At 41.7% G+C, this 25,179-nt stretch overlaps 1 protein-coding gene across 1 annotated transcript in view; it reads right to left on the reverse strand.

Moving 5' to 3' along the window:
• pdpk1 (3-phosphoinositide dependent protein kinase 1) overlaps window positions 1-25,179 on the reverse strand; it is a 96,447-nt gene that overhangs the window by 15,679 nt on the left and 55,589 nt on the right. Inside the window, exons 2-9 of the mRNA XM_033040911.1 lie at window positions 18,305-18,589; window positions 13,325-13,367; window positions 7,567-7,704; window positions 7,222-7,366; window positions 3,854-3,951; window positions 3,387-3,462; window positions 1,995-2,063; window positions 351-447 (exon numbers count right to left, since the gene is read on the reverse strand). Of these exons, the coding sequence (XP_032896802.1) occupies window positions 351-447; window positions 1,995-2,063; window positions 3,387-3,462; window positions 3,854-3,951; window positions 7,222-7,366; window positions 7,567-7,704; window positions 13,325-13,367; window positions 18,305-18,589 (951 nt within the window). The remainder of the gene's footprint in view (window positions 1-350; window positions 448-1,994; window positions 2,064-3,386; window positions 3,463-3,853; window positions 3,952-7,221; window positions 7,367-7,566; window positions 7,705-13,324; window positions 13,368-18,304; window positions 18,590-25,179) is intronic.

Raw genomic sequence — 25,179 nt, forward strand, 5'->3', positions numbered from 1 at the left:
CCTATTACCAGCAATTGGATAAACAGCCAGCTGTTCGTTCAGAGTGAATCTTACAAAATCTTAAACTTCTACAAACAGGTTAATGGTCTTTAGATCACACCTGACAGGCAATGCCTGCAGGATTGCAGCGTTCCTCCGGTAAAGCTCAGAAATGTTGGCCTAGATTATGTTAATAAACTCAAAAGCAGGGCACAATGATCGAATGCAAAGCAAAGGCACTTTATTTTTATGTGACACTATCTGAGAATGAGTGTTCAGCAAAAAAGCTGAAGTATAGCTAGTTGCAGTCAGTAATTTAGTCAATCGCATAAGTTGAACATCAGGAAGAAGAAAGATGTGAAATTACTCACCAAAAGCTTCTGTACTAAATCTTTTGCTTTTGGGAAAAACTTTTCCGGGAAATCATATTCCAATTTAATTATTTTTTGGAAAATTAGATATTCGTTCCTGTGAAGGGAAAAAATATGCAACAAACATCACTAATCACCAACAAAACTAGAAACATTAAAAAATATATATGCTTTGCTCATGAAAGCCCCCATTAGGTGGACAAGGCTTCACCCCTGAAGGGGACCTCAGAAGTTCACCATATAATACAATGAGCAGGTATAAAGAGGCTAAGGACAGAGCACAAAGCCTCGCCATAGATCAACCCACAATTGAGTTGGCTTAGCTGGCTATAAGATCATGCCAGAAGATGTGACCATTGCGGCTTCACTGACTGACTGAGTACGATGGGGATCATCAAAGACAATCTTTGATAAGTGTACGTGGAGATGTCATGAAGCATTAACCCCTGCTAACTGGTGAAGCCAGGATCAGACTCACCTGCAGCACCAACAAACACCCGATCCATCAGGATGTTCCTGAATTGAACCCCAGTCAATGCCAAGTCAGTCAATCACAACAAGCAACAGAAAAGGAACAAATGACCTCAACTCATGTTAGGAAACTGCTTCGGTTCACTTATCAACAAGCCCTGCTACCTGTGGCAGCGACAAGCTGAATAAACATAGAAGATACTCATAATTCCTGTTCAAACAGGATGGATAGCTGCTTTCCATCTTACCATAAATATCTCTGTCCCTCCGCCACCCTACTTATCCTACTAGATTCACTGTGGTCCTCCTTAGTTGCACTGTTTGTATCTACTCGTTAGCACCTATTCCACAGCCAACAATGGACCATTGTGGGCTCCACTTTTTTTTGATCATCGTTGCTGGCTTTGATTTGTTCTTTTCATACCTATCATTCATTTGTTCTTTGTACTTTTTCATACCTCCAGTTTCCCTCTCCCCTGACTCTCGGTCTAAAGAAGGGTTTCTACCCGAAACATCACCTATTCTTTTTCTCCAGAGATGGTGCCTAACCTGCTGAATTACTCCCACATTTTGTGTATCTATCTTCGGTGTAAACCAGAATGTGCAGTTCCTTCCCCCCCCCCCCCACACACACACACGCCATATTACCAATGTACTTTAGCACAGAATAAGTTATTAAATGGTCCCAACAGGCAATTCCTAAATCCTTGATTGCTTCTTAAATGGTGATGAGATTTGCACTGGGTTAGAACAAGTGCACTGTTTGAATAAGCTGGCTGCAACCACTCCACCTCACCAGGCAACACATGTTTACAAATTACTGCAATTAATAAGCTTTAATTCAGGAAACTTTCACAACACTGACTAATTCATGAACACACAGCTTCAAAAGTTTAGAAGGGTTTTTTTGCTTGGCTGGATATTTTTCAGATTTCAGTCACATTAAGAAATCAGCTTTCAATTAAACAGTTATTTGCAAATAGTTCCACATGCTGTATCACAACATTAGGCCAAACCATTTTGTGTGTACTAGCGAGCAATGTAACAATGCTCTGTACTACGTTGTCAGAGGAGAGGGGGGGGTGTGGACAAGATTAAACGCACAGCACCAAACTACCAAAATGAGGTGCTATGGGAATTCTGGCATTATAACATACTATGTCATGAACTTACCCTGCTCTGAAAGGTGGCAATCCAGCTACCAATTGGTATATGATGCAGCCAAGAGCCCAGAGGTCAGAGCTGCCGAGGATGAGATTCAGATTAGTTTAGTTTATTGTCACATATGAGAGTCCAATAAAATTCCTTGTTCACATGGTCACAGAGTAAGTGATATACATACGGTAACAATAAATATGATGAAAGAATGGCGCCAGATTGTGGCACAACCCAAAGTAGTGCAACAAAGTTTAAAAGTACAATAACAAAATAACCAAATGAGATGGAGTTAGGAGCAAGACTACACGGAAGCAGCTTCGGAAAGGGAACGGGAGAACACATGTTAATATAATTTTGGCACACGTGCACTTTTAATAATCCGACGAAACAGCCCAAGGGAAGAGCCCTGTGAATAAACTCAAGGTGGCAGCCTGGTGTGATTCCAGAAAAGCGGAATCATCCTGGAATTCTACTCACAACAGGTTCTGACCTTCACCTCATCAGTCTGTGGTCAAAAAAGGAGCAGGACTGAAGGCCAAGTCCAGCCTCCAGCTTCTCTTAGTTCTAAACACCACCAGTGTATCTGATCTATCATGAGTGCTGGTGTCGCAGGGAGGTTCCATTCCACATTCATTAAAGTTGAAACCATTAGAAACAATTATTCTCTACCCTAACTACAGGAAGCTTAAGTTAAGGTCTGCACTTTGGACAAGAGGGAAAGAGGAAGGTAAAACGGACTAGAGTTATTACCTATACCTAGGTAACAGCACCAAATTGACAGTCAGTACAAGAAACAGATACTCCAACTACCCCCAAGATAACTGACCCAGGTGAGCTTCACTGTTTGTGATCCAGAATTTAAGTGAAGTCTGTATAACCCATGCTCCAATGAAAGTTAGTAGCTGTAATGTTATAATCCAATGAAAGGTAAATCCTCTATAACCCATCCAGACTCAATGTTCTGCACAGTTTCTATAGCCAAGGCCAGGGTTAGTGGGCCCTATGCTTCAGGGCCTATACCCTAACTGTATAGAGATTTGGATCCCAAATCCCAAATAGTGTTTGAAGAACCTGTATTCCAATCAGAGTCTATGAAACCCATACCACAGTGTTAGTCCAAGTGAATGGAACAAATGCTATTGGCAGGGAATATCAATAATATTTAAAAAAATTGTGATAGGTTTTTAAACCACATTCTGTCGCTTATTTGGGCTCAGATGCCTCGCAAATTTTACATGCATTACGAATAGCCGATGACAACCTGCAGCCCAGGAATAAAATCAACGCCATTTAAGATTCTGGATATTGGGGTGGAGGGTGGGGGTATGGGTGGCGTAAGAAATATCACAAATTACTTATGGGCAATAGATGCCTCAGCATTGATCTGCAAAAGAGGTACCTACTCACCTTTTGCAAGCAGATTTATCTGTCAAAAGCTCTGGTGAAACATACTGCGCTGTCCCCACAAAGGAATTTGCTCGTACTGCAATACCAAAACCAGTACACATTGTGAAACACGCAGAACACTCACCCATCCCTCCCTGTACCCTTTCCCTCCAATGTTTTAAATTCAAGTCCAGAACCGGCAAAATTGCATTAACTTCAACAGCCATATGCATGGGCAGAGATTACAAATGTACATGCCACTGTCAAAATACCATTCTAGGTTTGTACTTTGAGCACCCTATCAATTATCTGTAGTAGTAGTTTCAATCCATCTGCTTAATTCTAATGTCAAACAAAGGTTAACACATACCACAGCAATAACACGCTGCTTATTATTATTTTTATATATATATATATATATATATTTTTTTTTTTTTTTTTTTCCCCACTGTTAGTGGTTGAGGAATATGAATGAAAAATGTCTGCACCTTTCTTATTATCTGAAGATAATACTTTTGCTGTTCCAAAGTCTGTAATCCGTATGTGCATATCCTCGCTCAGTAAAATGTTCTCTGGTTTAAGGTCCCTGTAATTATTAAAATGTTAAATAACCAACAATAAACCAACCTCTGCGTAACTTTAACAGCCGGCAAAGATATAAATGCTGCCACAACACTGATCAAACCCACCCACTATCTCACCACTGCTTCTCATCCTGCTCTCCATGCTCTGTAGATTTGCCTCAAACCAATTTATACTTCTCTCTTAAGGTCTACAGCCTGCTGGGCTTTGTAGTGGGGAGCAAAATATCAATTGCACCTCCAACGCTGTAGAAAGCAGCCCAAAGATCGTTATCTTTCTCCCTAGGGAATGCAGCCAACATAATCAAAAACCTATCCCGTCCTGATAATTCCTTCTTCTCTACGCTCCCGTCGGGCAGAAGACACATCACCAGACTCAGGAACATCATCTTCTCCTCAGTTATCAGGCTTCCGGGGGGTCTTTCCATAAGCGATGGTACTGACAGATTCTCCTCTACCTCATTGGACTTTGCCTCTGGAATTGGTGCATTACAATGCTGAGAAATATATTCTGTGCTTTGTATCTCTTTACCTATTGTACTCAAGTTTAGCTTGGTTGTATTTATGATGGTATTATCTGATTTGGTTGTATAGCATACAAAACAAAGGTTTTTATCTGTACTCAAGTCTAGTTCCAATGTTCCATCGGCTTTGACAGGAAATCCTAGTGTCCACCGACAATGGAGCCTTCAAGCAGGCCGAGCAACCAATCCCACTGAAAAGTTCACGCATGTGACATATCAGAAAACAAATTCACCACCTTTAGTTGGCATTTGACTCTACTACATAAAGATACATCACATATTAGTTTTGAAACACCATATATTTTAAATACATTGAGGGAACATCCAAACCAGACCAACTAGACAGTTTCCTCTTTAATGACCTGGAGAGGGGAGGATAACTACTGTCCAAAGCAATAGGGATAACTCCCTATTCATTGGACACACTGTGGGACTGGAAGTTGCCAATGGGCTCTGCTGTAACATACCATTTAAAAGGCAAATACAGTACCTCTCAATGGTACTGAAGATGGCTCACAAAGTTTTCATATTTGGAAAGGAGCCCAAAGGTGTAACAACAAACAAACAATCCAGTTTGTAAATGCAATAGAGGTGGTTTGACAAACCACAAATGTACCTGTCAACTGTGATCTCCTCTCATTTTAGTTCATGATCCCAATCTGACCTCTGTCTTTGGCCTTGTGCACTATGCCAATGAAGACAGTGAAAATTCAAGGAACGGTCCTTTATCTGTTGATGAGCCTGGAAATATGTCTCACCAAAAGTTGAAGATTTTCATCTCAGTTTTTATGCAAATTCAACAATTTCAGATAACCCGCTGAGTTTCTCCAGCTTTTTTGTGTACCTTCGATTTTCCAGCATCTAGTTCCTTCTTAAACAATTTCAGATAACCATTGTTCCACTTTCCTGGCCAGTAATAAACTTTCTGCTGGTACTACTTGTACCTCTAAACCCACATCTTTTTGGCACACTGCTGCTCACTCTCTTTACATCTTTCTAACCATTTCTCCCCGTCTTCAGTTTAGCATCTAATTGAGTTCCAACACTTTCCAGCCAAAGGGTCACAGATCTAAAGCATGTTTCTCTTCACAGAGACGACCAGGTCTGCTGAGTATTTCCAGCGCTTCCTGTTATCTCAGATTTCCAACATCCAACATGTTGCCTTTGAACTGAAGAACAGGAATTCAAGTATGTAGCCCTCCCCAACTTTCCTGCATTCCTAACTTCACCAGCAGAGATTTGACATATCTATATTTATTACCTTCACTCTCTCGTTATGCTCAATCAGATTTAATTTCTCCCATGCTTTAGTTGTTAATTTCCCCCGTAATAATAAACTACTTCACTCATTCCCTCGTTCCTGGTGACTCTTTCCTGTTTCCTCATTGTTTCTAACATTCCTTTGTCAGATGTCATAAATTCTCTGCCACAGAAGGTAGTTGAGGCCAGTTCATTGGCTATATTAAAGAGGGAGTTAGATGTGGCCCTTGTGGCTAAAGGGATCAGGGGGTATGGAGAGAAGGCAGGTACAGGATACTGAGTTGGATGATCGGCCATGATCATATTGAATGGCGGTGCAGGCTCGAAGGGTCGAATGGCCTACTCCTGCACCTATTTTCTATGTTTCTATGATGTAGGGAATTCAGGGAGCTCATAGCTTATATTTTAATTTGCTATTTGTGTACCATCTCTATTGAATCATAGCCAGCCTACTATTTATCTTTGCTTAGATTGGAATTGGTCACTCTTCTGATCAAATAAATGCCTTGACTAACTCTTTCTACATACTTTGTGTATATACAGTCCAAATTTCTCATGGACATTTTATGTTTAAACTAAATATATATATATATGGTTTCAGAACTCATCATCTAAAACACAAGGGACAGAGTCACAAACGGGCCTTTACGACTATAGGCCTTTACAATACCTATATTTAGGGGGGCAGGGGGGGTGAGAAGGGTTGGACTGGTATTACCACCTTCACACAGAGGGTAATGAAGTGATAGAGCTTCACAGACTGGAGACTGGCCTATCGCCCAACACATCTATGCTGTTCAAGTTACCCAAGCCAGCTAGTCCCACTTGCCTGCTCATGGCCCAAACTTTCCTATCCATGTACCTGCCCAAGTGTTTTTTAAATGTCGTAATTATACCCATCCCAGCTACCTCTGGCAGCTTGTTCCACGTACGCACCATCTTCTTTATGTAAAGTTTGTCCCTCAGGATCATTTTAAATCTTTCCCGTCACCTTAAACCAATGTCCTCAGTTTTGAATTCACTTACCCCTGGGAAAAGACTATGACTTATGTGCACTCCTCATGATTTTATAAATCTCTAAGGTCACCCCTCAGCCTCCTGAGATAAAAGACCCTGCCTATCCGCCTTCTCCTTATAATTCAAGCCCTCCTGACCTAGTAACATCTTCATTGAACTTTTTGCATCCTTTCCAGTTTAATACTACGGCAGGGCAACGGGAAACGTACAAAGTACTCCAGATGCAGCTTTACCAACATCTTGTACAGGTTTGACATTACACCGCAACACGTGTGTTCAAAATACTGACCAATGAATTTGCATTCTCCATCAGTGCCTAGCTGGTGACCAGATTCAATCATACTACCAAGGCGAGTAACGTCTTTCCTTGATCAAGAGACACCAGGTCTACTGCTCAATTTATGCTGCTGAAGCAAGTAACACATCATAGAAACAGGGAAAATAATTGCTTTTTGATCACAAAAAAGTCCTTACCTATGTATAATCCCGATCTCATGCAAGTACTCTAGCGCCGACACAATTTCAGCAGAATAAAATCGTGTGCAGTTCTCATCAAAAGAACCCTGCTTACGAATGTATTTAAGTAGCTCTCCATTTTTAGCGTAACTAAGGCCAAAATCTGCATGAAAGTTCAGGAATCAAATCATTAAATGCTCAGACTGTAAAGATTGAATTACAATTCTTGACATAACATTTTTCGATAATTAAATAAGTCTGAAGACTGTTCTTCTGACAAGTGCCAATTATCTTCAAGACAAACATGGTTCCTTTGTACTTTCAAGGCAAAAGAGTGCAACATTCATTAAAAACGAAGGATACAGAGCTTCTCCTCATCCTGAAACGTGAAGTAAAGCTTTACGAAGAAGGGGTGATCCAGCCGAGACATGATATCCCTCTCTCTAGTCACGTATGGTACCTTGTTCTCCTTAATGATATGACGTTTTTCCAGAATTTTTGCTGCAAGATAAAGTAATTAGTTAACTGAAGCTACTGACTTCATGTTTTGTGCCTGTGTTAATTAGAAAAAACTTAAATTGCCCGATGCTGTCGTTGGCTGCAAAGAACAATAGAGTCTTCATATACTCCCAGATGGGAAGCAGTGGGTGGTTACTTGGCCAGAGTTCAGTCCAGGCTTAAGCCATGCACATATTCACCACAAGGATTGATGTACAGAGGAAAGTACTGGAACCCCAACTCTGCAGACCAGATCCAACGCCATGTCAAGAACAACAATCTTATTTATAATAAATGTTCTAAAATATCCCTAGAAGCTGAATATCTAACACCAAAACACAAATGAGATATTTGGGAAGATGGACATAGTCTTGGTTTTAAGGATGGCGTTGGAGAGGTTAGAGAAATGGAAAGATGTTGGGAAGGATTCGGCTCTACAAATTAGGCTCTACCAGCTAAAATCATGGCCATCAAAAGGGCAGCAATCAAATCTGGAATGATCGTTGTGCTAAAATTGGAGAAGCACAGATAAATAAGCTTGGCATTTGATTCCAGATCTGTTCATGATCTCATTCATTCCGTTAACCCCTCACCATGACTGGAAAGATTAGAGTGTACGAGACTATCAACAATTTAAAAAAAAATTCACACAGTGGGTATTTGGAAGGAGCTGATGGAGGAGGTAGTTGAGGCAGAAACTATAACAACATTTAAAAGGCATTTGGCCAGGTACATGGATAGGAAAGGTTTAGAGGTATATAGGCCAAATGCAGCCAGGTGAGACTAGTGTAGATGGGACACCTTGGTCAGCATGGACAAGCTGGGTCGAAGGACCTGCTTACGTGCGTGCTGTATGACTCTCTGACTAAATGCTTGAATATTAAAAGTCATCCCTTAAATGGGAGCAGAAATGGGAATCATGCATGTACTTAGGACATAGGCAGGTTTGCTTTATATGTTTATAGAAAGAAGGATGGGGAAAGCCAGCCAGGAGCACAATGCACTGGAATAGCCAAGTCAGGCAGAGATAGTCAATGTTCCAGAGGTACTGTGGCACAGCAGAAGAGTTGTTGCCTTACTGCGTCGGAGACTCTGGTTCGATCCTGACGATGGGTACTTGTCTGTACAGAGTTTGTACCTTCTCCCCGGGACCCCGTGGGTTTTCTCCGAGATCTTCGGTTTCAACCCACACGCCACAGACGTACAGGTTTCAGGTTGATTGGCTTGGTGTAATTGTAAATTGTCCCTAGCGTGTGTAGGATATTGTTAATGTGCGGTGATCGCTGGTCGGTGTGGACTCGGTGGGTCAAAGGGCCCGTTTCCGCGCTGCATCTCTAAACTAAACTCATCTAAACTAATCTAGGTGCAAGCAGCTAGTTTTAGTGATCTAAAGCCAATATTGGAGCTAATCACAGATTGGTTAGAGCACATAATGTGGCTATATGGGCTATTTAATTCATACATGAATTGTACAACAATGGGGATGGGTCTTTTTTGGTCTACTGAGTTGCTGGTTTCCTCTGCATCTTAATCTTTGCGGTGACATTTAATCAACACATCAATCTATGAACAAAACAGCCCTACTCGCTTAGTTCCCTCCCCCGCTGCCCCCAAATTATTTTCCTTTTAGATACTGATCCAGCTCCCTTCTGAACTATTAAATCTGTTTCCATAACCATCCCTGCTGTTGCAAACTATCCCTGGCAGTACATTCTGTTCTGGAACCTCTTGCTGTGCAAAGAAAACTTTCCCCAAGTAATTTCTGGCTCTTTATCACCTCTATTTTATGCACCTTATTCTTGAACCTTCTGCCAATGAGAGATTTCTATTTACTCTGCCTATGCTCTTCATGATTTTAAATGCTTCCATCAAATTTCCTCACCTTTCCAATGAGAACAACCCCCAGTTTCTCCATCTATCTATAATACTAAAGCCCCTCATCTATGAAATAATTTCACTAAGTCACCTCTACACCTTTTCTGAAACCCTTACATCCTTCCTATAGAGTGGTGCCCTGAAATACACAATATGCCAGTTATGGCCAAAATAGTCTTTTACAAAGGTTCATCATCACTTCTTTGGTTCTTATTCGCTTTACCACTATTTATGAAGCCCAAGATTCATGTTTTTTTTAATTAATGGCTTTTGCAAACTGCCCATCGGCTTTCAATGCACACATCCTTCCATATGTCTCTTTCCTTGCGCCACTTTTAGAAGCTTGGTATCTAGTTTATATTGTCTACTCAACACTGAATTTCACCAGTCATCCATCTGCCTATTTCACCAATCTTTCTATATCTCTTTCATGTCCTCACCATGCCTCCAGGTTTTGAGATTCAAAAATGTACCCAAGTGCAAGGCATTAATATTTATTAAGGATACCATTGGTCCTCTTACCGACTGTCGGGGAATTCCAGTGTACACTTTCCCCCCAGTCTAAAATACACATTTCATTATTACTCTCTATTTTCTGTTATTTATCCAATTTGCTAAGCAGCATGCCCCTTATTTTCCCATGGCCTTCAATCGTGATGTCCATTGCCTGACATTTTTGTCAAAAGTCTTTGGAAGTACACAAACAGAATGTCCAACACATCTCTCTCACCGACCCTCTCTTTCACTGTGAAAAGTCTTCACACAGTTTGACATAATTTGCCTTCAACTCAGATTCAATTAGATACAATATGAAAGCATGAAATTAAGGTTCAGCCTTACATTTGCTAGGGTCTTGATGTGCAGTTGAAAGAATGGCTCATTGAATAATCTCACTGTTAACAGTTCATAAGACATTAGTTGTGACCCTGAGGCCAGTTGTCAGATAACAGGCTGACTCATCGGTGACATGTTAATTCCAATTGGTCTCTTGGGTTTAGTATCACAAGAGGTTGGGGGAAATGGAACAGGTTTCTAATCAACTTGGCAATAAAAACAGGAAATCATTAACATCTGCTCACAGTTTTTGATTCAAAATGGACCACGAAGCAAAATTAAATTAAAAGTTTGAGATTTACACTCTCAGCACTTGCCTTACTGTTTAGTTTAGTTTAGTTTTGAGATACAGCGCAGAAACAGGCCCTCTGAGTCCGCGCCGACGAGCGATCCCCGCACACTATTCTGCACACTAGGGACAATTTACAATTATTCCAAGTCAATTAACCTAGAAACCTGTACGTCTTTGTAGTGTGGGAAGAAACTCACAGGTCATGGGGAAAATGTAGAAACTCCATACAGACAAGCACCCGTAGTCAGGATCGAACCCGGGTCTCTGGCGCTGTAAAGCAGCAACTCTACCACTGCGCCACTGTGCTGCCCAACGCAGTTAACACAGAAATCCATTGTGAGGCTTACAAATGTGGCCAGCACTGCCTTTCCCAATTATTGCTTGTTTGTCCCAGACTTTGACTGCGGTGTGGTGGATTAGGTGATCTTGGCCAGAGGAAAAGAGTCATTCCAGGATTCAGATCTCAGAAGTGTGATCAAACCCAAATCCCATCATCCCGTGTTGCACAAAACAATGAACTCAAACCACTTCCATGGGAGTTTCCAAAGCCTGTACAGGATTTGAATTCGAAAGCTAATATAGTTGTTTCTGGTCATGTCAGGAAAACTAAGTGTGAGCCACAGTGGAATTGACAGCCCAAATCTATCAAGTGCACTGGAAAGAGAGTCCATCACAGTGCCCTCCATAATGTTTGGGACAAAGATCCATCATTTATTTATTTGCCTCTGCACTCCACAATTTGAGAGTTGTAATAGAAAACCAGTCTTTCCATCACGTTTGGAAACTTTTATTGCTGTTTATCAACACGAGGACCAAAGTTGTGCCAATGAAAGTCAAAAAAGCCATTATGAGACTGAGAAACAAGAATAAAACTGTAAGAGACATCAGCCGAACATTCGGCTTACCAAAATCAACTGTTTGGAACATCATTTGGTGGCAAAAACAGGAAAGTAGATTATTATCTGAATGGTGGCTGATTAGGAAAGGGGGAGATGCAACGAGACTTGGGTGTCATGGCACACCAGTCATTAAAAGTAGGCATGCAGGTGCAGCAGGCAGTGAAGAAGGCTAATGGTATGTTAGCATTCATAGCAAATGGATTTGAGTATAGGAGCAGGGAGGTTCTACTGCAGTTGTACAGGGTCTTGGTGAGACCACACCTGGAGTATTGCGTACAATTTTGGTCTCCTAATCTGAGGAAAGACATTCTTGCCATAGAGGGAGTACAGAGAAGGTTCACCAGACTGATTCCTGGGATGTCAGGACTTTCATATGAAGAAAGACTGGATAGACTCGGTTTGTACTCGCTAGAATTTAGAAGATTGAGGGGGGATCTTATAGAAACTTACAAAATTCTTAAGGGGTTGGACAGGCTAGATGCAGGAAGATTGTTCCCGATGTTGGGGAAGTCCAGAACAAGGGGGCACAGTTTAAGGATAAGGGTGAAATCTTTTAGGACCGAGATGAGGAAAACTTTTTTCACACAGAGAGTGGTGAATCTCTGGAATTCTCTCCCGCAGAAGGTAGTTGAGGCCAGTTCATTGGCTATTTTTAAGAGGAAGTTAGATGTGGCCCTTGTGGCTAAAGGGATCAGGGGGTATGGAGAGAAGGCAGGTACAGGATACTGAGTTGGATGATCAGCCATGATCATATTGAATGGCGGTGCAGGCTTGAAGGGCCGAATGGCCTACTCCTGCACCTATTTTCTATGTTTCTATGTTAAGAATAAAGAGAGCACTCTTTATTCTCACTCTGGTGAGCTTACTAATCGCAAAGGGACAGGCAGGCCAAGGAAGACCTCCACAGCTCATGACAGAAGAATTCTCTCTATAATAAAGAAAAATCCCCAAACGCCTGTCCGACAGATCAGAAACACCCTTCAGGAGTCAAGTGTGGATTTGTCAATGACCACTGTCCGCAGAAGACTTCATGAACAGAAATACAGAGGCTACACTGCAAGATGCAAACCACTGGTTAGCCGCAAAAATAGGGTTGCCAGGTTACAGTTTGCCAAGAAGTACTTAAAAGAGCCAACTGTTGGTGGTACAACTGCTGATGGTAGTAGCATAATTAATTCTGAAGTGTATAGACACATCCTATCTGCTCGTTCAAATAAATGCTTCAAATCTCATTGGCTGGCGGTTCATTCTACAGCAAGACAATGATCCCAAACATACTGCTAAAGCAACAAAGAAGTTTTTCAAAGCTAAAAAATGGTAAATTCTTGAAATATAGAAAATAGGTGCAGGAGGAGGCCATTCGGCCCTTCGAGCCAGCACCGCCATTCATTGTGATCATGGCTGATCGTCCCCATGAATCGCAGACTTCAAGCAGTCATTGCAAGCAGGGGATATGCAACAAAATACTAAACATGACTACTTTCATTTACATGACGTTGCTGTGTCCCAAACATTATGGTGCCCTGAAATGGGGGGACTATGTATAAACACTGCTGTAATTTTTACACGATGAAACCAAAATGTATAAAAATGGCCTTTATTAAATCTGACAATGTGCACTTTAACCACATATGAATTGTTCTATTATAAATCTCAAATTGTGGAGTACAGGGGCAAATAAATAAACGATGGGTCTTTGGAGGGCATTGTAGCTAATACTTACTAGCATATTCTTTACCAGTTGATTGTTCACGAGCCAACACAACCTGCACAGAAACAAACAAAGCAGTCAGTTACAGAAATCTCCTCTGGACAATACAATCACATACAACTCCAAGTCTAGGAAGGAACAGCAGATGCTTCTTTACACCTAAGATAGACACAAAATTCTGGAATAACTCAGCGGGATAGACAATATCTCTGGATAGAAGGAACGGGTGACGTTTCAGGTCAAGGCCATTCTTCAGACTAAGCATCTGGGGAGAGGGTTACAGAGATAAGGAAGTGTAAGAGATCAAAAGAGACACAGATCAAGGAAAATGTAGAATAGACCATTGTTAGCTAGGAGAAGGTGAACTGAACTTGTCCATAACCCATCTCGTGTGCTTGGGGTTACTGACTTTCTTCAAGTAACCAAGATTATTGATCTGCCCTCAATGCCTGGGGTGAATTATCCACCATTAGGGTTCATGGTCACTGACTGATGTCCACGGTACCCACAATCATTGATTCATCCTCAGTCCTTGTGGTCACTTCTCTTTACTTTTAAAAGTCCCCTCAGTTAAATCCCTGAGCTTAAACACTATCTGTCATAGCTGGGACTTCCCTTAGCTATCATAACCTTTGTTTTTATATTTCTACTATTAAGTGTTAAAACCTCAAGGCAAACACCCTCACTTACAAATGGCTGAAGCATTCAGGGACACATCAGTTGTTGATAAGCGAGCAGGCGTTTGTATGTCTATTTTGATCTGCAGTGAAGAAAATCTATCTAGCTTCCTTTTGTAGCCATTTGAATCCGTGAAAAAACCTTTAACTGAAACGCGTTGCTAAATTCTATGAATAGCACTCACACTAAATATTCTCACCAGACGCATGTAATTCTAATGTGCTACAGGAAGCGATTAAAACTTCTGAAACAATGCTGCTTTGGAAGGGATTGAAGTTACTGAAGTTCTAGAATGGAGGTAAAAGGCAATGCATGATTCATGGGTTCGAGTCAAAGCCCATTGTATGCAGATGATATTCACTGATTTGTTTAGAGGCAAGGAAAAATCCCATAATAATTCCAAATGTATCATTGTTCACTCCTTTATCCTGAAGCTTAGAATGCTTTGTATGTCAAAAGAAGCATTGATGGTCTTTAAAAAAAGTGATCTTGTTTTTGAGAATAATAATAATTGCAGCAGAATAAACAAGAAACTTAGGTAATGGGGCTGTCCCACTGCGGCCACCTAATTGGCGAGTTTAGAAGAGTTTAGGAGAGTTTGAAAAAATGTCATGTTGAAGACCTCTCGAGCATGAAGGAGAGTTACAAAGACCTCCTAGGACCTCGTGTCGACCATGCTGCGAGTATGAGTCGAGGGCAAACTCGCCAGAACTCGCGGATTAGGTCGCCGCAGTGGGACAGCCCCTTTACTCAAATCCCAACAGCAGTACAACACTCACTTTCTCTCAGGGAACAAAAATAAAAATGCTTGAAGAACCAGAGAAGCAACATTTGTGGATAGAGAGACAAAGTTTAGGGAACTAATCCGGAACTATTTTCTTTACTCAGAAGCAGGCAAGGGGCGGTGGGGGCTGAGGTGTTCATCCGCAATCCATCCTCTCGCCCAGGAAGTTTAGAAGTGTAGGGGATGACCTTATTCACATATCCAAGACCCAACAGAGTAAAGGTTGGGATGCTTTCGCTTGTGAGTCACGAAGGAAATACTGATGCAAAATAAGGGGCCGGTCTTCTAAAGCTGAGGTGCATAGACATTTTTTCTGAGAGAATCTCTGAAGCTCGCTGTATCCCAAAATGATGAAGGCCAGATCATAGACATATTTAAAGTGGCGGGATAAATAAATATTTGAAAGATCAGGGAACTGAGGGTTACGGAGAAATGGTACTGAAAAGAAGTATCGAGCACAGATCAGTCATGATCAGATTGAATGATGGGGCAGGCTTGAGGGACTTGGTGACCTACTCCTGCTTCTATTTTTTCCTCCAGTTCCGAGTGTCCCTGACCCAAAACGTTAACTAATTTTAATTTCCCCATGTTGAATTTCTGCAGCGTTTACAGTTTCTGTTTCAGATTCCAGCATCTGCAATTTGATTTGCTTTCTAATTTCTGTAAGGGCTCAGGCATTACCTGACTGTACGAATCTATGATAAAGGAACATTGCTAGAGTTTGTTGCAGGAAAGAACAAATCTAGTTTGAATCGCCTCACCATGGGCTTGAATGTCATCAGGAAGCTGCCTGCCTGCCCATTCAAACAATAACTGATTGATCAATAGCACTTTAAAAATTGAAGCAAGGGCTCCTTCAAGCACTGGGTCTAAATCTACCCAGTCAAACAAGTGTTACCAGCTGCAGAAGGTACCTCATCTGTGTGTAGGAAAGAACTGCAGATGCTGGTTTAAATCAAAGATTGACACAAAATGCTGGAGTAACTCATCGGGACAGGCAGCATCTCTGGAGAGAAGGAATGGGTGACGTTTCGGGTCGAGACCCTTCGTCAGAATTACCCGGTCAGGATTTGGAGGGGAACCTGCAGGTGGTGGTGCGCTGTGAGCCTGTGAGACCCAAAACGTCACCCATTCCTTCTCTCCAGAGATGCTGCCTGTCCTGCTGAGTTACTCCAGCATTTTGTGTCCATCTTCGAAGATACCTCATTGTTTGGACTGCCATGGATTTTCCCAAGTCCTGGACATCTCCAGGGAGAAACAAACAAGCAAAATGTTGAAACGAATGAGACTGAAATTTATAGCCAAAATTTCAAAAGGTCAGAATAGATTATATAATTCTGGCCATGTGCACCCCATGGAAAGAAGCCAAAGTTAAGCAGCAATATTGATAATCTTGATGGATTATTAAAGTCTCATCAGCTGTGTGGATGAACAACTACACATCAAACACAGTAACGTGGTACTAAATATAACACAAATCATCGGTTAATTGGCTCTGGTACTTTTGGAGGAGATAACTATGTTGGTCTGAATACCAAGGGTGAAGAAAAAGGAAGAAATCAAGAAGACTTGCAGCTGGAATAAAATTAAACCCAGAGCTTCTTTAAGCAGATAAAACTGGGTATGAAAAAGGAAAGCTAAATTGACTCAGGGAACAAGTAGATTACTTTTATCTGGTTAACTTTCACTGCAATTCTTCTAGCTCAAGCATGTTTGTACTAAGGTGGGGAAACCAAACTTGTACACAATATTCGAGGTGCAACCTCACCAAACTCTATATAGATGGAGCCAGATATCTCTTCTAGTAATCTTCTTTCAATAAAGGCCAACATTTGCCTTCACGATTGTTTGCTGAATCTGTATGTGTACAAGAAAACCAAGGTCCCTCTGAACACAAGCTTTCCACATCTTATCTGTTTGAAAAAAATCTGTTTTCTAATGGAGGCAGTGGGCTCGGCTGGAATCTTTCAGAATATTTTGTAGTTGCATTTATCAAGGATGCATAGAAAGTTACAAATACATCAAAGATAACGCAGGAGATGGAAATGAATAGGGAAGAGGTACAAGAAAGGCTGACAGGAGCTTAAAGTATCCAAGTCACCTGGTTCAGATAGCATGCAGCCCAAGCTGATGTGTGAAGTAAGGTGGGAATTGCAGAAAAGGTGACTATAATGTTCCAATTCCCTTGGGTACAAGAATGGTGCCACACGACTTGAGGATATTGTACTTTAGACACTCATTGAAAAGATGATGTAAGGAAAACAGATCAGTTAAACAACAGAGATAAGAATGCTCTTAGACATGACAATCAGCATAACAATTATTGGTTACGTGGAGAAATCAGAAATGCTGAAGTACAGCCAGTATGGGTTTGTTAAAGACAAAACATTTTTTGTCAGATATATATATATTTTTGATGAGATTATAGATGGTTAATTATGGTTATTGTACATATATTTTTGTGAGCATAAAATCATTGAACGTGCCAGCAAGTTCATAAAGCAGAAAATGAAACATGGTATCTTGATGCTGCTGCACCCGCTGAGTTCCTCCAGCAATTTTGTGTATCTTAGATTTCATAACTAGACTCACCCGAGTACAAGAAGGGTTTGTTGAAGGTATATAAAATCTTGATTTAGGTGCTTGAATAGTGTGTTAAATTCTGGCTACCGCATTTTATCAAGAATATAAAGATCTAAGACAGGCCGTAGAAAATTAAGCACTTAGAGAAACTGACAGGAATGAGGAAGTTACAAGGCCAAAATGGAGATATCAGGGCTGTTTGTCTTGCTGGATAATAGATTGAGACAAATGAAAAAGCGTGCAGAATTGTGATAGATTGGTTTGGGCAGATAGAGAAAAACAATTTATTTTTAGCCAATCCATGGGACACTGAATTTAAACTGAATGTAAAAAAAAAAAATCCAGGGGAATTTTTGTTTTAAACACAGAATGTGGTTACGACCTGGGCTGAAAATGCATCCAAAGCAGATTCAATTGCAGTTTTCAAAAAGGAATTAGGTCAATATTTGAAGACAAGAAATTTCTAGGGTTTTGCAGAAAGCAAGGGAATGAGTTTAAGTGTATTGTGCTACAAATAGCTGAACTGACTCGAGGCAGCAAAAGTCTCTTTATTGCAATGATGAATACTGTGCCATCTCTCAGCGCTGAGCTGAGGTGCCAAAATACAATCAGTGTCAATACCTGGAGCAACATTTGAATTCATGATCTCCTGACTCAGATGTTAGTGTTGTGAATCTTAAAATGATTCAGTCTAAACCATGGACAAGGCACTCTTTTACAATGTTTCTGCCACTTATTCAAGTTAGGAGTAACTTTTAATTTGTTTTTCCATTCACCGATGCAGAAATAACTGGACATAGATAACCCTTTAACTTGTATCAATAGAAATACGATTAGCTTCGACAAGAATGAGAATGAACGCAGGCAAGCTTTCATATAAACAAGAGTGCAATGTTCGCCCTTTTTAAAGACATAGCAATCTACAAATAAAAGTTTAAGATACATACTGTTGAGAATGCTCCCTCGCCAAGAATTTTGCCAAACTTGAAATCTTCCGGCCGCTTTTTCCGTGGTTGCTGAGTGTGGCCAGATGCCGGCTGCCTCTGGGTCTGTACCACAGCTTGCTGCCGTTGCCCTGGTAAAGAGCCCACCACTGGGCCAGTATCACCTGCACTGCTGTCCATGGTGGCACCAGAGACCGATGGTCGCACGCTGGAATCTGGTTGATTCCTTACCATGGATGGAGATGGGCAAGAGCAAAGGACTACACTCGACTGAATGGGAACATCATACTGCAAAACAATGCAAAAAGGGAAAAAAAGGGTCATTAAAAATCATACAAAAATCACCAAAAAAAATTCACGACATGGGACATGAATCAAGGCAGCTGCATACATTATGTGCATTTTTACACAATCCACATAAAATGAGAAACAACCATCATATAACCAGATACAAGATGTCCTATGACACAGGCTATTTTATAATACAGGAAAGTCATTAGAAAATTGTTCAGAACTGGAGTGCTCACCCTTAACATAAGGTAGAATGCATCATATTTAAACAGTGCAACTGAATTACTGTGACCTGCAGAACCGTGGACCAAGGAAATAGGTCAAATAACTCTTTCTCCGTCATCTGAGAATCTTGGATGGCTTCCTTCAGTGCCGTAGGTTTTCTATAATTCCATGGGAACATGACCCCCCTTAACTGCAAACATTACTCATGCACCCAAGGGAGGGAAGGGTTGTCAAACACACAGGAGCAAGGGAAATTCACTCTCTACACGATGGGAAAGGGAACAGTAACTTTCAGAAACAATGTTCCTTTCTCCTGCAGAGGTTGGCGGAGAATGGAGTTGGACTCTATATACTTCTATTGTCCATTTCGCCACTTCTCTTGAGATTCAATGACAGATAATTAGATCAATTCCTGAACAAGCTTAACATCAAGATTCCCACCATAATTTGGGAAAGAATCATAATCAGTCAGAATTACAGACTCGCATACACAGAAATGTAGACCATGTCAACACCGACCTTTTTGCCCATCTTTACTAATCCCATTTGCTCACTGTAAATCCTTAGCCTTCTAGGCATTGCCTATTCAAGTGCCTGTCTAAATGCCTCTCAAACATAATAATCTATCTGATAAGACCACCTTCACTGGAAACATGTTCCAGATATCAACCAAGCTGTGAAAAGAAACGGCGATTGTTTCAACTTCTGAATCAACTTCTCTACATCGGCGAGACCAATCGCAGGCTCGGCGATCGCTGAACACCTCCGCTCAGCCCATCATAATCTACCTGATCTCCCGGAGGCCCAGCACTTCAACTCCCCCTCCCATTCCCAATCTAACCTTTCTGTCGTGGGCCTCCTCCATTGTCAGTGAGGCCCAGCGCAAATTGGAGGAACAGCACCTAATATTTTGCTTGGGTAGTTTACACCCCAGCGGGATGAACATTGACTTCTCTAACTTCAGATAGCCCTTGCTTTCCATCCCCTTCCCAATTCTCCCACTAGTCTTACTGTCCCCGCGTACATTCTATCTTTGTCCCTCCCCCTACCCTGATATCAATCTGAAGAAGGGTCTCCACCCAAAACGTCGCCCATTCCTGCTGAGTTACTCCAGCATTTGTCTCAACCAAAAGATATTCCCATCAGGTTTCCTTCAAAGCACCTTCCTCTCACCGTAAACGTATGCCCTCTTGTTTTTTATGCCCCTAACATGGGGGAAAAAAAGATTCAGGTCAAGTCAGCCAAGAACCGCCACCCATTTCTTTTCTCCAGGGATGCTGCCTGGCCCACTGAGATACTTCACCATTTTGTGTCTATCTTCAAGTCAAGTCATGTTTATTGTCAATACGTACAAGTACGGTGAGGGTACACAAAATTGCTGGGGAAACTCAGCGGGTGCAGCAGCATCTATGGAGCGAAGGAAATAGGCGACGTTTCGGGCCGAAACCCTTCTTCAGACTATTAGGTACAGTTATGACAAAAATCTTGCTGGAAGCAGCATCATAGATGCAAATACTCAGACAACACACAAAATATTAATTACACAAACATTCTGCAAGACAGTGAAAATAAAAAAGCGCCAAAAATAAAAGGGATAAAAAGTCCATGCAGTGCAAGAGGTGGTCATAGCGTTCAGCTGCAATGGTAGGAATACAGTTGTGCAAGGTCACTTCAAGAACCTGATGTTAGCAGGAAAGTAGGGCAGAAGCTCCCAGAGCACCATGGCCTACAGGGGGTAGCCCCCGTGGCCTTATGACTTGCAGCCTAGAGGGGAAAGCCGCCAAGCTAACCCGTGCTCGGAGAACCCGCGGCCTGGAAGGGCGAGCCCACTGAGCTGACCCGTGCTCGTCCCCCCGAAGACCAGAGACCGGGAGGATGGAGCCAGTGACAATGACGGATGAGACAGGCGAGGAGCAAGGCCGGTAGGAGGAGAGGGAACTGGGATCTGGCCTACCACGCCCTCAAGGTTGGCTGTGGGGGGGGGGGGACCCCTGGGGCACAAAGGTGGATGGGCAAGGAGAGGGACGTCAGTTCACAGGTCGACCTGCCCATCCAAGGGAAGGCGACGGCTGGAGGCCCGTAGCAGCCTGGGGCTTGCCTAGAAGGGGCACCGTTAATAATACCAAGAGCAGGGACTGGAGTTTGAAAATAGCGCCAAAATATGCACCTCTTGCATGCAGGATCAGTAGACTATTTCTGTACAATTTGCTAATCTGTGGTGCGTTTAGGCGTGGCAATACTCTACTGGGCTGTTTGTAAGAAAATAATTTCACTTTGGTTTGCACATTGCACATGTGACAATAAAAACATAATTGAACCATTGAGCTGTTCTTGAATTTTGTGGTGCGGGACTTCTGGTTTCTTGTACCTACTACCTGATGGTAACAGTAAGAAACACATAGACTGGATGGTGGGGATCTTTACCGATAGATGCCACCTTTTTGAGGTAACAGCTCATGTAGATGCTGTAGTACCTCATATAGATGCTTTTCAATGTGGGTGATGGACTGGGCCGTCTCCATGTCTCGCTGCAGCCTCCAATTCCCGTGTGTTGGAATTGCCATGCCAAGCCACGATACAACCAGTTAGGATGCATCATAGCCTGGTATGGTTATACTGTACATTCTTACAAGTTTGTTACAGTATTCGGTGACATGCCAAATCTCTAAACTTCTAAGGAAGAAGAGGCGCTTGAGATTCTGACCATCTACCCTATCCATCCGTCTTATAATATGAACTCCGATCAGTCAATTGTAGAATTGAAACGAAAAGCAATTGCGAGCAGGAAGTTAGTGTACTGCATGAGGAAAAAGGTGCTAAACCTTATATGCAGATTACAGTAATCCACCCACTCACCACCTCCATCCGAAAACACAACTTGAAAGTGAATCATGTTGGAAGCATAAAGAAGATGCATGCATAATTGATTTTTTTTTCATTCTCCTTTGTCAATAACACTGCTGTTGGCAGACTGAATTGAACCCAGGACATTAAATGGGGCGTGCTGCAGATTTGGCATGGCTCCCTAACCTGTAGAGATGGTCTTCATTTTATTCAGATAACCGCATATGCTACGATCACCCTGGACAAGAGAACAACAGTCAAAAACACCATCAGGGAGATTGCTTTGTTTTTATCCTGGTAACCACACATGCTACAAACACCTTGTGGACAGGAAACCAACAGCCAAATAAACCGCCTGGGGCTAATGGTTGTAGCTTTAATTATCTGCAGAACAGTGACTTCATTGCACTGCTCAGCCATTAGGAGGAGCTCCTGTATTATTTATACATTTTAACAAGGAGACACAAGAGGGACTGCAGATGCTGCAACCTGGAGCAAAACAACGAACAGCTGGAGACATTCAAAGGGTGGAGCAGCATCTGTGAGGGGGGGGGGGAGGAATGTTGATGGTTCAGGTTGGGACCTTGCTTTACTTAGGACACTGATCCTGATGCAGGATTTCAGCCCAAAACATCAAAAATCCCTTTCCCTCCACAGATGCCACACATCCTCGGTTGAGCTCCTTCAGCAGTCTGTTTCATTTTACATTTTACATTTTAACCAGTCTGAATCTGCACTGAAGCAATGATAAAATCTGGTCCCTCTCCCCTGACTCTCAGTCTGAAGAAGACCTGAAACATCACATTTTCTTTCTCTCCAGAGATGCTGCCTGTCTCGCTGAGTGATTCCAGCATTTGTGTCTATCTTTAGTGTAAACCAGCATCTGCAGTTCCTTCCTACACAAAAGACAATTCATATCTTTACTGTTCTCCGGTACCTCAAATAACCAGACAGGGAAGAGAATTGAAGATGGCCTGCATTTCATACCATGCACTCTTTCAAATCATTTCCTGAATCAGCCCAGTTGCTGTTTTGTACAAAAAAAGTGGACAAAAGTAGTATCTGGTACTTTCCACGATGTGTTTCAAACAACAATTTTAGTCTTAGCAATCTACATAAGCCACAGAAACTTTGAAGGTTTGTTCCCTAGGAACACACTGAAGCCAGTGAAACATGTTGAGTGAATTCAATACCAAATACTACAATGATTGCCTCTTTTCTCACTAGAATGTGAACCAACACGTCTCACAATAAATATTTTAATTTGGAAAAATAAGCCTCATGGAACACTAAAAAATATTCTCAGGACAAAGGAAACAGAAATAAATTCATCCACATAAACTACTTCTGTCAGATTGCAGACAGTGCAAAGCCATTTTAACTGCATTTATGTGCAAGAAGGAACTGCAGAAGCTGGTTTAAATTATATTTATAACTTGTTTAAAATACTCCCTGATTTCACTTTTGTAATTTATAAGTATTGGTGTGTATTTATTATTGTTAAATGTGCAGCTACAGTGAAATGTTTTTTGTTTGCGTGCTATCCAATCAAAGCAGACAATACTAGACATGACCACAATCAAGTCAGAAACAAGTACAACAGGTCGAGCAAATAGAAAAATACCAAAGGCAAACAATTGGATTTTCAGAATTGTAGTACAGTTAGAAATACTGATAGATTTCCAAGTGGAAAAGAGATTTAAAAGAGTGGAGCGATTTAAAAGGGCGGCACAGTGGCACTTGCGGTAAAGTTGCTGCCTTAGGACACCAGAGACCCGGGTTCGATCCTGGCCACGGGTGCTGTCTGTACGGAGTTTGTAGTTCTCCCTGTGACCGTGTGGTTTTCTCTGGGTGCTGCAGATTTCTCCCACACTCCAATAGGACATACAGATTTCTAGGTTAATTGGTTTTGGTAGGATTTTAAAATTATACCTAGTGTGCAGGATAGTGTTAGTGTATGGGGTGATTACTGGTTGGCGCAGACTCGGTCTGCCGAAGGGCCTGCTTCCACGCTGTATCTCTAAAGTCTAAAGTAAAGTTTAGTCTAAAGTTTGTATTGGATAATAGTAGATCTTCTTTTGGGACCAGCACACAGAGTCGCCATGCTTTGGGTGCATCGTGCAGGCATCATATTTTGACTGGGGAAACTTAGGTTGACTACATCTATAAGAGAAAATAGTTCCTTTGAATATACCTTTGAACTAGATAGATCAATATCAACCATCTAAATCCTTGGGGGGGGGGGGGGGGGGAGAACCTAATTAATCACAACCTGGAATAATTATCACTCACGTACAAAATTAAATATTCTAATCATTCCAAAGTGAGATAAAAATTGAACATGGTCCTATGGAATTGTCCAAGGACAATTTCTTTCCCTTTATATTCCTAACTACATCCCAATAATTGCCTGGAAAAGTACACAAAGCAACTTGGGAATCCTGCCTACTATCTATGGAATAACTTTACATTTAATGGATGAACACTATCACAGCAGTTTCATGGGTAAACACGGTTACTGAAAGCCAATAATATTCCACAAACACCAATGTTCTAAGTAGTTATTCACCAAAACTCCATCCTCCCCGATCCTGATCGCTCGATCTTTTGCTCTAACCCTTTTTTACATAAACCCAGGTTTCATTATTCTTTGGTCTAAACAGCAGGTGGGTTTCTCACCAGCCTCCTGATAAAATACCTGAAAGGCCCAAATCCACAAGCTGAAGCTTTTATGCTATAGGTTTGACTGGCCAAGCTCACCAACTTGGATGTGATGGGTCACTTCCAATGGTACTATTCTTTATCCTTAAATCTTAGCGAAAGGTGTGTAGCTTTGGAACACCAAAATGTCACCTGTGCCGGGGTTGCATATCTGGAGGCAAGCTCTTTCACAACATTAACTTCTGTGCTTTTTGGTGCACATGGGCATTTGAAAATTAAGTTTTTTCCCCCGACTTTGAAGCTTCGTGCATCTCTGGCTCATACAACACAATTTGTGTCCATTTATGGTCGGTATCGCGTCTCTCCGGCATTGCTATGTGCCTCCCATACAACAAACTTGTTTTGCAGAGAGATGGTCATTTATGACATTTATATTAGTGAGAGCTTGCTGGCTGCAAACTGGCAGTCATCACAGGAGTGACTGCGCCTCGAGAACAAGTACCCAATTGGCTGTGAAGCAGGTCGAGCTGACCCAAAGTCACAAAAGGCACCATGCAAGTGCAAGTTGTTTCTCTTTTGCTTACGGGATTCTTACACTTTACTCTGGGGCTCGTTATTTTTTAAGTGATGGAAGTTAAATGAGTGAAATGAGCTACAGAATTATTTCAAACAATCTGAAACTTGCAACCCACTTTTGGTTGGGTGTGAAGTGAAACCTCCTCTCTCTCTCTGGATGTTAGTCTCATTTTCATTCTTTCTACAAAGTGATAACTCAATCCTGACAGAAATAAGATCTTGTTGAATGACTCAGTACAATCCCCACCCATTGCTATTTTCGTTATTTCTTGATAATATGT

This window comes from Amblyraja radiata, chromosome 22 (assembly GCF_010909765.2).
Source record: "Amblyraja radiata isolate CabotCenter1 chromosome 22, sAmbRad1.1.pri, whole genome shotgun sequence".
Classification (NCBI taxonomy): Eukaryota; Metazoa; Chordata; class Chondrichthyes; order Rajiformes; family Rajidae; genus Amblyraja; species Amblyraja radiata.